Source organism: Trachinotus anak, unplaced genomic scaffold (assembly GCF_046630095.1).
Source record: "Trachinotus anak isolate AG129_WGS33_773 ecotype Australia unplaced genomic scaffold, CSIRO_AGI_Tana_v1 ptg000007l, whole genome shotgun sequence".
NCBI lineage: Eukaryota > Metazoa > Chordata > Actinopteri > Carangiformes > Carangidae > Trachinotus > Trachinotus anak.
Window position 1 is genome coordinate 2636685 of NW_027273858.1, and position 13757 is coordinate 2650441.

At 41.1% G+C, this 13757-nt stretch overlaps 1 protein-coding gene across 1 annotated transcript in view; it reads right to left on the reverse strand.

Annotated features, from left to right (window-relative positions):
* Nucleotides 1–8826: 8826 nt before the first annotated feature.
* Nucleotides 8827–13757, reverse strand: part of hectd2 (HECT domain containing 2) — a 48264-nt gene continuing 43333 nt past the window's right edge. The window contains exons 20-22 of the mRNA XM_071479931.1: nucleotides 13495–13610; nucleotides 12532–12675; nucleotides 8827–12035 (exon numbers count right to left, since the gene is read on the reverse strand). Of these exons, the coding sequence (XP_071336032.1) occupies nucleotides 11915–12035; nucleotides 12532–12675; nucleotides 13495–13610 (381 nt within the window). The 3' untranslated portion in view covers nucleotides 8827–11914. The remainder of the gene's footprint in view (nucleotides 12036–12531; nucleotides 12676–13494; nucleotides 13611–13757) is intronic.

Consider the following 13757-nt stretch of genomic DNA (forward strand, 5'->3'; position numbering starts at 1 on the left):
CAAGAATGGAGAGTTTTGTTTAGTTTAAAAGTTGAAAAATACTTTCACTTCTGTTTTTACATCATTTCCGAATTCCTCAAACATCTCAGAGGTTTTTCAAATAGCTCTGACTCTGGGCATCAGCAAATTTCTCTAGAAACATTATGAAGAACACATTCTCCAGGTGTGTGTGCGTGTGTGTGTGCGTGTGTGTGTGTGTGTGTCTCTGTCTGTCAGGCATTACTCATGCTGTGGGGACCTAAATCTGTTTTCATAGTCGTATTATAGGGCCAATCTCCATAATGTAAACCATTCAATTTTAAGGACATGTTTTAAATGGTAATGGAGATGGTTTAGTTTAGATTCAGGGGTCCAAAAGCCAGGAGCCCACTCTACTTGTGGGGTCCCACATCTTTATAGGGACCCAAATGCTGGACCCCCAAAGTTTAAAAAGCTGTTTGAAGGTTAAAACCTGGTTTTAGGGTTAGAATTCGGTTCTGTGCAACAAAGATGGACATTTCACAATAAAATAATAGGTTCACATGTGTTTAAAAAAAATGCACTCAAACATTACACTTATATGAAACTATGGACCACAAAGATTGGACACCCAGGGTAACATCTGAATCACAATTCCACTTGTGGAGTGTTTGTATGTGTCTTCACTTTGATCTCAGTTTTACAGATCTCCACAGCTGAGCGCTGCCATTTCAAACTTCATTCTCCCATTAAATGTCACTGGACATCTTCCCCTCTATTTCTCAGCATCCATCAGCTGATGGAGGAAAATAAATAAACACACATTAGCAGCATATCAGGGGAAGAACATCGAGTCCCGATGGAGGGACACCAAGTCTGTTTGACCTGAACAGAGTGACCCTGTGAGTGCAGGCTTCACCAGTCACAGAGTGTGAGCTGCTTTTCAACAGGGCTACTGCAACTGAGATACTTCAGATTGTATTGTCTGATGTTGGTTAGTACACAAACACACAGCAGGACACACAGAGAATTTATGAGCACCGTCAGTTAAAAGCTTTCATAGCCAACACTGCAATTTTAACATGTAATGATACACAACCAGTCTGAGGCCGGTCACACTGGACACAAACATCAGTCTGCACTGTCTTCTGCCATGTTACTTTCCTACATACAGGAACTGTAGGGAAATATCTCCTACCCATGAGCACTTGCAGTCACTATACTGCAGTTGCCTTGGATTTTGTTTCAATTGGCTTATTACAGTTTTAGGTGCAGTACAGATGGCGCAGCACAGGTTATGTTTACCCCTGGATGTTTGGCATGTGCATGATGTTTCTTACATGCCGGGGGGGGTTGAGTCAGATGACTTTCCCCTGGTATCAAATGGACATACCAAAGATACTAGATATCCACTTGTGGGCTCACAGAGGGGAGGAGTTACTGGCCAGCAACAGAGTTTAGGTGGGGTCAAGCCACAGAAAGAGAATTTAGGTTTAAGAATAATCAGCTCAAATTCTCTGTTCTGCTCCAGTTTATTCCAGATCAATCAGATTAGCAGAGATCTGTTCAGAGAGGAGATTTTCTTCCTTTTGCACTAAATTTGTCACGGCATTGAGAAAGAGACGGGGGGGTTAGCAGGGCGTCATGAGAGTCTGGGCGTAGCCAATATTACCATGAGTTATGAGCGAGTGTTGGACTTGATGCTACCTGACAGGCTTCCTCGGGTTAAAATGTGCCCTTTAAAACTGCTACATGTCAATAAATCATTACTTCAGACAGCAGTATGTTTAATAAAAACAAGATCATTGCCACTAAGAGTGAGCCAGGATTTTATATTGCAACACTGAATCATGTTTAGAGGGAAACCTGCTGGATGTCTTCATAGCCCCTTTTTGGTGCTATGACGTCTCTCGTTGTAAACAGACCTGTCACCTGCCCAGCGCGGGGCTGTTAAACTACTAACACCACAGTTACACCTTCCACTGGGAGTGAGCTGCACTTGAGGCCCGAAATAAGTTTGAAAAACACACAATCACCAACTGAAGCGTCTCACATGGACCCTCTGACACTTGAAGGAACGCCAGTCCGTGGATGATGTACTTGTAAATGCTACAGAGTGAGGACATTTTGGGAAAGTGAAGAAAATTTGGCTGGTCCTCACTTTCTGACACGCCTTCAAATGGCATTTAGAGTGTTGACACTTGGTTTTAGGGTTAGGCATTCGGTTGTGATGGTTAGGGTAAGGAATGGACTAGGGAATGTGTCACTTTCCCCCATGAGGAACCAGCAGATGAAAATGTGGAAGGACAAATATGGAATTTTATAATCAACCTAAACCATAAACTAAGTCACCATGAAATGTAACTAAAAGCACTGGTTTCAAATAAACTTAAAACCAGGTTTTCACAACATAACACTAAACAAAAAGGTCAAAGAACAGAAGAAAACACAGTTAAGTCAGTTGTTGTAGCGCCCTCCTTCCAAAGTAAACAGAGCGCACAGCTTTCACAGTGCCACTGACCGGGCTCCCTCTCTCCACTCTTATACCTAATAATAATGGTGACTGGGAGCAGCTGTGCAGCATTAACCTACCGAGAGAGAGAGAGAGAGAGAGAGAGAGAGAGAGAGAGAGAGAGAGAGAGAGAGAGAGAGAGAGAGAGAGAGAGAGAGAGAGAGAGAGAATTGTTATCTCAGGAACTGATAATACATTGATGTGAACTCCAGCATGATTTTCTCCTGGTTAACTCAGCTGGAAGAGGAAATTCTGTCTGAGGAGGATGTGACGGATGAGGAGATGGAAAAGTGGAGGAATGGAGCAGTTACTCTTTTCTCTCCCCTCAGTGTAATGAGGGAGCAATGACCAAGCTAAAAAAGCTGCTTGTGCAACAGTTCACTCTTTGCCAAGTCATGTTTTTTTCTCCTCCACCAAACCAGGTTGTTAAAGTCTGTAAATCTGTCGTGTCAAACTCTGACACACGTCCAGACCGCAGCCAGGCTGAGACTCTGCTGCACACAAAGGCTGCTTCTTCACATCTGGAGCACAGACAAGCAGAGCTTGTAGAGCTGTGTCTGCATGTGTCTATGTTTAAAGACAGATTTTAATGAGGAAGAGAAAAGCATTGTGGGAGCAAACACGTTTGAATTTTGGCAGGATACAAAGATCTTTTTTTTTTTTTCAATGATTGACATGTTTCCAAAACAAAAAAACTAGTGAAACTATCTCAAAAAAGATATTGAAGGAAATTTTATATTAAGACTAAAACTGGAAAATAGCAAACTGGATTTAGAATATTTAAGAAAAACAGTTGAAAAAAATCATTAAATTTCACAGATTAACTATAAGAGTTGGGACACGGTGTAAAATGTAAATAAAAACAGAATCTAATGATATGCAAATCATGTAAACCCATATTTAATTGAAAACAGAACAAAGACAAGATATCAAATATTGACACTCACTAATCTTTTGCCTTCTGAATCTTTTAACTGTATCATGAACTGTAGATGCTGTTGCACTATTTGCCCACGCAGTTTTTCACACTAACTTCCACACCAAGTGCTCAAGCTGTAAAGACTGACAGTTACACCTTGAGGTGGACAAGCAGTCCACGCCTTTACTTGAAAAGTTTACCAACTTCTTTGTGTAAACGGTGTCACGGCTCTTGTCAATCAGATTTATTTGTCTTTTTAATATTGGTTTCTCTTTTGTGTTGGGGTGAACCTCTCCCCAGCTTCTCTGCACAGAGACTCTGCCTCTCTTTTTATACCCAGTCATCTTACTGACATGTTGCCAATTAACCTAATTAGTTGTGAGATATTCAGCCTGGTCTTTTCTGGTCTTTTATTGCCCCTGTCCCAAATTTTCTGAAACATGTTGCTGGCATCAAAATCAAATTGAGCAGATATTTTTCATAAAACAATAAAATTTCATATAAAATTTCAGCATAAAATTTGATATGTTGTCTTTGTTCTATTTTCAATTAAATATGGGTTTACATGATTTGCACATCATCGCATTCTGTTTTTATTTACATTTCACACAGTGTCCCAACTTTTTTGGAAATGGGTTTCAACTTTTAAATATGAAAAAGCCTTTTTTGTTCAATATAAAAATATTTACAATACTAATCCCATTTGTATTTATTGCATATTTTCCTTTTACAAATAAATCCACAAGAAATTACATGAAATCCCTTGATGTGCAGTATTTTGTCATATATTAGTACATTGATCTCAATTTCATATGAACTGTCTGGTTTTGTGCATGCACACCTATGATGCAGGTGTGTAGTACATGCTTGCGTGTGATTTATGTTTTTATTCTCTTCAGGTTAATAACAGTTTGTATGATTTTTGTATTATTTTGGCCGACAGTCCTGCTTTATGGAGCCAGGACTGAAGAAAGAAGCCACAGGGGTGAACTGAGGATGAGAGCCTGCAGCAGCCTGCAGGAGGATTTAACCACAGGAATAAGATTTACTTCAGCGATACAGATGGGGAGGATCACTGGTGTGGAGTTCATGGTGTCTAGTTGGGAAAGTGCTTCACTTTTAGGTCAAAATATTGACAATTGTCTGCAAACAGCATTTCTGAGTGATTCTGAATTTCTGACAATGTCCTTGCATAAACAGGATGGGAAAACTATTCTTTCCATAATCTCAATTGTGTGCTTATTATTGTTACCATGACAGTGAAGGTCCAGTACACTTTTATGGGTGGCATCAAAGGGTTTTTGGAAAATCAGATAGTGTGTACATCTGTTGGCAGGTCCAGGACAAGGTTGCCTTTATGGGAAGTGATGATGCATCATACATCACACAGTGTCATGCAGTGTTGTGACACTAAGGGTTGAACTGAATCATCTGGATGATTGGAAATTCAAATCTTACACCACCTGACTGTCTACCTGCTCTGCCTGGGTTCAGCACCTGAGTCAACCTGGATTGAGAAATATCTTTTACAATTTGTTCAGCCAGGTGGGTATCAGGTATGAGGTGTGATACACAGGACAATAACAGGAGTGCGTGAGAAATTTCTTCTTGGTCAAGGTCAAGTGGCAAACCCACACTGATGTCACCTATTAGTTTGTGAAGCCTCAAGTTTGCAATTAGGTTGTTGCCCTCTTTGTTTTTTGAAACCAGAAGAAACCATATTTGGAGGAGAAGGTGGAGCTGAGGAGGAGTGAGGGGTGGATCTGATCTGCTCTGTCCTCTGTCCTGACTGTCAGGCAGGTCACTGTGTGTGGTACAGTCTGTCAGTCACATGGTAGCCCCGCCCTAATGCATACTCTGCTTCATGGTCTATTTTCCTCTAAATGGAGAATAATTTGAAAAATGAACATCATGTTGTGTTGAAGAAGACTTGAAACTAGCAACTAAGACATAAACTCATTAGGAAAACGTTTACTGAGGTAATTAATCAAGTGAGAAGTAGAGACATTTTCCCATAGACTTCAATACAATCAGACTTCTTTTTACAACCAGTGGAGTCACCCCCTGATGGTCATTAGATAGAATGCAAGTTTAAGGCATTGGCATCCAGAGTCTACGTCCATTTTTATACACAGTCTGCGGTCATGGTTGGGTTCAGGGTAAATATAGTTTTACTGAATCACATCACACTGCAGGATGACCACCAGTCCACCTGACCAGCTCTCTGCAGAGGTGCTGGAAAAATCAATGAGTCCAAAATGACACTGAATCACATTGTAATATCTGAGCCAGTTGGCACTAGTTGATCTAATACATTTAATACATTTCTGTCAGTGTTGAAAACAACAGGCAACAAGTCAATATGACAGTTGACCCTGACTGGCTGAGTTTTATTATGTAACTCAGATATCAGTCATTGTTTCACACTTTCTATCAACTATGGCCAAATATATAAAATGGAAATACATCAAAAAAATAATGATGATTTAAATTAGTGATTTTTATTTCAGAGATCCTGTTTCACTCAGGTGGGATGATAAATATAATATGATCAAATAAGGTCAGTTATATAATTATGTTTGTGCTGCTGGACACCTCCCAATCTAAACAATCCATGACCTGTATACACACAAACACACATATTCACTTTTGGATGAATGTGATCCTCATTTATTTAAACACTGGGTTTATTATTAAACAAGATCTTAAATTAGCTCAAAGTTTACACCTGAAACTGAAATCACATGAATCTGAATTTGATATTTTCTAGCAGAGATCAGTGTAACAGGAAGCTGTGCTTCCACTCATGTGTTCATACCTGCAGTGATCATAATTGCAACAATAATATTCTGATCAATGCATGAAGACAGTAAAGAATCATTTTAACTGCACAAATCAATCTGTTTGCTGATCTATAATATTATAATACTAAATTGATATATTATTTTTTAAAGGTCCCAACATGTTGCAGAATTTTCCAGTGTCAGGTGATCTCTAGAGGTTTAACATGTGCTGTTATTGACTGTTGATTTTGCATTTTCACATGTGCACACTATGATAATTGATAATTTTAACTTTTATCACTTTTAAAAAACCCAAGTTGCCAAACAAACAAAATAAGAAGAAGTTAGACTCAGTCAACTCCCTGGGTGTGGTCACAAAATCTACAAGGAAATAAGACTGAATTCTGTAGACAATGCGTGTTTGTGTATGCTTACAATCTTAAAGCAACAAACACGATGATCAGAAATAAAGCAGTGTTTCTCACTAGGTGGACGACAACAGGTCGTCTTGTTTGATACGCTCCAGGCCATATGGAGGAGGAGAGAAGGTGAATGTCTGGTGCTGTAGGTTCTGTCTGTGGTGGGATGTGTAAATTCTTGTTTTATTGGAATTTCCACATTCCATAGTCGTGACAAGGACAGAAGCAGGTCGTCCCATCTGAACATGTTTGTGTGGAACAGGGGCTTAAATGTACAAATCTACAAAGACAACATCCCGATCAGGCAGGATGCTCAGACACATCAGGATACTGAGGCAGAAAAGCAGATATGGTGACTTTGAATGAGAAACATATTTTTCATATTTTAATTACAAGATTTGAGATTATGTGTTTGTGAAAAACTGATCATCCTCCATGGACAGAGTCTACTAAAACTGCACAGTACCTGTAGTGAGTCTGAATTTGTTGGCTTATATTAACCCAAGTGTCAATAACAAACCACCAATAAGTACAGTAGCACTCCCACTCCCACCCTGACATATGCGAGGCCATGGGAGCATATGACAGTAACAGATCAATAAGTGGATGAACTGTATGAGGGGATTATGAAGGTCTCTGTGAAACAACAGCAGCAAATAAAAGAAAGGACCAACTTAAGGTCATTGTCCCAACACTTGGCACTTGTGTGTGATTATTTTTGAAATTTAATAGGGTGAAATCGCTGAGTCTGCCAGTCTGCTCTCCTATTAAAAAAAGATAATGGCGAACTGTTGGTGGGTTACTAAGTGACAAAGCAGCGCTGGCCATGGCCTACATAGTTCTGTTTGTTCAATAAACGATAAGATCCCTCCTTCCCGGCATTAAAGTAGGACACCACCACCACAGAGACGGAGAGAGGGAAAACAGAAAGTAAACATGGGAAAAAACATTGTTGGGCATTAATTGGTGTCTGCAGTAAAGGAGAGAGAAACCCAAGGTAAGAGTGAGTGTGTGTGTGTGTGTGTGTGTGTGTGTGTGTGTGTGGAGGGTGTAAAGGTGACTGTTCACCAACTTCAGCAGGTATTCAGCCATTAACAGCTCCACCTCTTTAAGTCTTTAACTCTGAACCTCTGCTTCATTGACAGGTTAATTGTTGGAATGAAAATATGTTGCAGAACAGGCGCACCGAACAACTGACTCACCAAGGTTGGATGGTGGGTCCAGTTGGGCGGGGCTTGGGACATGTCTGAGAGTGGTGACTGCTTTGTTGTGACATCACAAAGTTACAGAAGACTTGACGGCTGGTTTTAAGGCTCAGTATCAGGCTGTGTGCATTTCTCTGTGGACTGAGGCTTTGATACTTTCACAGTATTAATATAGAACCTAGACCTTATAATCAAAAAAGACATGGAAATCTACCTTCATACAATATGGGACCTTTAAGATTTGGAGCCATCAGAACATACTGGTACGACAGGTCAGAGGTCATGATAGAGAAACTGCCATATCAAAGTTGACTGTTAACTACTCACTAAAAACAATTTAACATCCACTTAAGGTCTCAGCAATCCAAAGTTTGTTAAGACAACATTATGTCCAAACTTTCTGCTGTCTAAGAAGAACGGAACCAATAGTTATAAAAACACTGTACCAGTCACCTTTCTGCAGCCAGGCCTCCAACCTGCTCAGGCCTGTCTGGGCCCTCATCTGCTCACCATGCACTAAAAACCAATTTGCTGCTGACTGATGATGACTGGAGGGAGAAGTTTCGTCAATGATAATCTCACAAGAAATCTTTTTATTGCAAAACATGCATCTGGCAATGTGAGCTGAATTATTTGAACAGTTTCTCCTAGTTTCTCCACTTGACTATGAATTAAAATTCACCCCCTGTACAGTTGTCATGAAGGAGGAAATTACCCATAGAGACCAAAATTGGTTTTTGCACCAGGCTGTTTGTTGTTTATTGTCGGCTTCAGTTTTCAGGTTACTGCTTGGTTTCTTCATGTATGTTTGGTTTAAGTCGTGACATAATCACTGGCACATTAATAAGAGGAAACACTGTAATACTAACATTATGGTCGTCTGAACCATAAACCAGCACAATTCAGCTTCCCAGTGACAAACAGTAGAAGATAGTTCTGTGCAGCTCCCAGTGTGAACGTGAGGATGAGGATGTGCATGAATTCAAAGCAAAGTGTGAATGTGAAAAAAGAAGCATAGTCAGCAAATCATTTTTCTAGAGAGGAATGACCCCTCGTAAACTTTTACTGTAAATACTTGTGGAAACACGACAGTACAAACAGTATTATATAAGACTTGGGCAACAGAAGCATGACAGGTTATAGAAAATGGGCCATGGATGGTCAACTCATGTTAAAACCCCTGCAGGTTTACAGCTGTTCAATAATGAAAACATGAGGAGAACATGACTTTTCTCTACTGTTCAGTGCCGTCTGCACATTTCAAACTTCTGGCAAGTGAAAATAATTATATCTCATCACATCCTCTGAATCCATCTGAAATATTTTCAAACAGATTTTTGACAAGGTCTTCACACCATTGTCCCACTGTATAACCTGACACAGTTTGGTCCCATTAACATACAACAGACCTGGGTCAGATCAACATGAAAAAAAAAAAAACCCAAAACAACTCTTTTCTGACATTTACATCATCCTGTTCATCCAAACAGAGCTCGCACTTCCTTTTCGCATTCAGCACCAGGATGCTGACATTTTGTTTCCCAGTCAGCAGCTCGTTTTTTCCTTTTTTTTACGATAACTCCGACGTGACATGAATGTGGCGTGAAGTCCTGCTCAGACAGATGCTCGGGTTGAAGCTGCTTCTGGCTCCAGCTCCTGCTGACTGGTCGTTAAATGACAGAAAAGACCCACTGTTGTAGAAGGAGCCTCTTCAGACCCAATAGATGCTCAGTGAGACTGGGTGAATGGGTGACCCAGATCTGGCTGATGGAAGTTTGAACGGTGCAGCCATACAAGCTGCTTAACTGTTGCTTGGCTACTTCTGGGGGTAGGGTGGGAGGGGGGGATTTAAGACGTGTTGCTGTGGTAACCTTACATGAGACAGTGCTGAGTGTTTTAAAACCAGCACTGTCTCGGTTTTGGACAAGAGACAGCACTGACATGAAAACCATAAAAAGCTCCAGGAAGCTTCACTAGAGGCACAGAGTTTGGATCCTACCAGCATTTTGTGGCACACACATTATGTTGGTCTGATTAAATACAGTACTGCCCAGAGCCCGTGTTTGACGTCCCTGACAACCTCTGTAGTCTCATTTAGCCGCTTGTTCACAGCCGGCCTTTTCAAGACACCTAAAAACTTAAAGAAATCAGGTCTGTGGTATTTACCCCTGTATTTTATGTCGTGGAATAAACGTGAAAATGTCTTGAGCTTGTGTTAACCACAGACCTTATTTCAATCGTCAACCAAAAACCCAAAGACTTTCAGGGCGAAGGAACCGGAGGTGATAAAATGCTAATTAATATCCGGGTTTTAGGACTCATCTGATTTAAAGGCCCAGTGAGACAACGGATCTTCTTTCTTAATGTGACGTGATTCTTGATGAACCAATGCTGGAGAGCAACACTGAAGAATCACTGTAAACAGGACACTGTTCTGTGCTGCCACTGGTGGCCACATGTCATATTTCACCATTTTATCAGTGTTGTTTTCCATTTTTCTTTGGAGAGGCAGAAGATTCAAATTATAATTGTATGAATATTGCTGACAACCACTGGCAACAGTGAGCACAGGGCCTGAAAGTCCAATAGTTAAATGAGGTAGACATTATGAGCTATTCTGGATTTTCTGGAGACTTGTGGTGGGTTTGTGTTTCCAAGATTGGTCTGATAAAGACATTTTAAAGCACTGAATGGGAACTTTAACTCGAGCTGCGAGCAGAGCTGTGATAATAATCTGTGAATTCTTTGCCACAATCGCTGAAGTGTCTCAATATTCAAATACAGAGAGTGAATATCAACATATTAATGACAGAACAAGACGGTTCTTCTCCCATCCTGCATATATCTGCTCAGTACTCCACCCACAGCGTCTGTCTGCAGTCTGCTGCTCATTTCTCTGTCTGACGCAGCAATGATGCATTAAAAACAAAACAAAAAAAAAAAAATTAGAAACCAAAACAAACACTGAGCTGTCAGCCAACAGCCCTGGTTCAGCTGTGTCATAATACAACATTTAAAACAAATTCAAACATTTATGCTGCAGCCTTTTGTTCAGCGGAACAGGCGGCAATGTCAAAAAACAACAACAGCAACAACAAAACCATTCACAAGACAGTCTACATCTCATGATACACAATATTATTCTTCTCCCAGCAAAGCTTTATATCCTGACAGTGTGCTGCAAACAAAGCAAAACGATATAAAACACGTTTACTACGTCTTCATACAAATAGATTTAAACAGTCACCAAAGCAGTGATGTCAGAAATATCAAACCCATCATCGCAAAACTCGAGTGCCCTCAGGAGGTCTCCCATTCAAATTCATTCACCTTCAGATCTGACTTGCAGTGATTCTTATCGCTGCTCACACTTTCATTGAATTCATACTGAACACTCGAGGATGTAATAATGGTGACTCAAACTGTATTTTGAGCCTTTTTAACTCGAGCTCAAGTCTGATTTTTTCTGCTAACTCAGACTCATTAAACACTAAACATTAAAGGAGTCACAAAAGTAAATGTGAGTGGTGGGAAAATACCTGTAAATCTGTTAATAATAATTTCCTGAGCAAATTAGCAACATTTTATAATTTAAGAGGAGTCTATAACCTTGGTGATATAAGGTTTCTAAAGAAGACTGGGCAAATCACCTGATCCAGTACGAGCGATATGTTTTCAGTGGTACGAGACCAGAAATATTTTGAAATATCATTTATGAAACTGGAACTTGACCCGTAAAGTATTTGGAAGGTCATCCGCTGATATATAAAAATGAGAACTTCTTCGTGTATATGTCTTCAGTTCTGTCTTATAATCGAACGAACACAGTCCGTGTGCAAATCAAAGAATTTCTAGCGTCAGGAGGAAGCTCCCATATCACCAGCTGCAGATTTAAAACCTTCAACGTCGGCAAACTGATGAGTCCAACCCCCGACGCAGCGACACAAACTGCATCACAGTTCATTATAATAATAATGTCTTGTTCCTGCTACAGTCTGATCCATGACTACAGAGATACATAAGGCGCAATGTGGTAGCTGTGGCGGACAGATAGCTAGCATTGCTAATAGTGTGTGTGTGTGTGTGTGTGTGTGTGTGCGTGTTTGTGTGTGGGCTGGTCACTCCAGGCCAAAGCCCTCGGCGTTGGAGATGGCGATGGTGAGTTTGTGTTTCAGCTCCTTCCTGGTTCGGTACGGAGGCAGACAGATCTGATTGAAGCAGGTGTGAGAGATCGGCAACCTGACAGAGAGAGAAATGAGGCGTTACAAAAAACAACATTTCGTCAGAGTCTCCTTTTTCAATATTAATGATTCTGACCTTTTATTTACTCAAAAAGCTTCTCAACAAAACACTGGAGTCACAGGTAAAAATTTGAAAACTAAAAACATAAAATCACTGAAACCGACTGAGTGTGTGTAAAACCACAGCGGTGGAGCGGCTTGTGCACTGTCTGACCCAGATTCAGGTTTTTTTTTTTTGCTGTTGAAGTTCAACCCTGCCTCTTATCTCCTGCAGCTCGGCTCACACCACAGCCTGTGATCAGAGCCAGTTCAGTACAGTGTTAATGCTTCACCTCACTTTAGATAATCAAACTGTAAAGTGAGGAGACAAACAGTCGGGCCCTTCTCTCTGAATCAGCTGGGTTCATAGTTTCTGTCTGGACGCCATTACAGATACAACCCTGCTTGTATTTGTTCTGTGAGAACTGTTCTGGGCTCAGTTTGCGGAACCTCACCAGTCAGTTGGAACGTCGATCTTGGAGATTTTGAAGTTGAGGTCGGCCATTCCTCCGACGGGAACACGGTCACTTCCTGTGGCGAAGTGGAGGAGCTTCTTCTGCAGCTCCAGGGGGAAGGCCAACACCACGTCCCAGAAACACCTGGTGCAAAACACGGACACCACTGTCACTGTCACTGTTCATTTCATCTCCATTCAACTTTGATGTAGTGACGCTGCCGCTTAAACAGAGCTCAGCAAATTATATGAGTGTATTAAATTCATCAAGACTGACAGCAATTATGGACAAAACAATCAAATAAAGAACCAAATTTTGACTTAAAGGTCCCACATTTTACACTTTTCCAGTGTTTCCAGTGACTTGGACTGTGGTGTGGATGAGGCTGAATTAAAACTTTCCCACCGTGATGTTTTGATTGTTACACAGTCAGACAGACAGTACTGAAGTTGTATAACAGGCCTGCAGCTGCTTGTTGTCAGCTGTTGGCACCGTGCTGAGAAACACTGTCTGTGACTGACAAGTGTCGGCTCGTTTTCCTCCTCTACTGCTAGTGTGTGTGTGTGTGTGTGTGTGTGTGTGTGTGTGTGTGTGTGTGTGTGTGTGTGTGTGTGTGTGTGTGTGTGTGTGTGTGTGTGTGTGTGTTTGGGTGGGTGTGAGTGTAATGTTTTGCAGCCTAACCATGCTGCAAACCATCACACGATTATCAACAACTGTCACTTGGAATGAAGAAAACCTAACTCAGGTATGAGGAAACAAACTCAAACCAGTTGTATTTTTTGTGTATTTCCTATTAGCAGCTTCACTATCACACAGTGGGACCAGTCTTCTTTAACAGAACAGGAGCTTCCCAGCCTCAGCCCTTAGTGTGTGTGAACAGGAGATTTAACTTCAGCATGTGAGGACTTCCTGCAGGGCAGGGTCGGTCAGTCTCAGTAAAGACAGGAAGTGGAGGCGTCTCACCGTACGGTGGAGTCCGTCTTGCTGTATCCTTCGTACTGAGCGGCCTTCTGCAGGGCGCTCATGTCGAGCTCTGGGCTGCCGCACACCAACATCTCCACCTCCTCCGGCCGCAGCAACTGCAAACACAAGGGAGAAATGCTGCATCTTAAGTTGTGTTCTTCCACACTCACAGTATTTTGAGTGCATAAGTGTGTTCACATTGTCAAGTATGTGTGAGTGTAAAATGATTATTGAGTTGTTGAGTCTCTGTAAATAACAATATA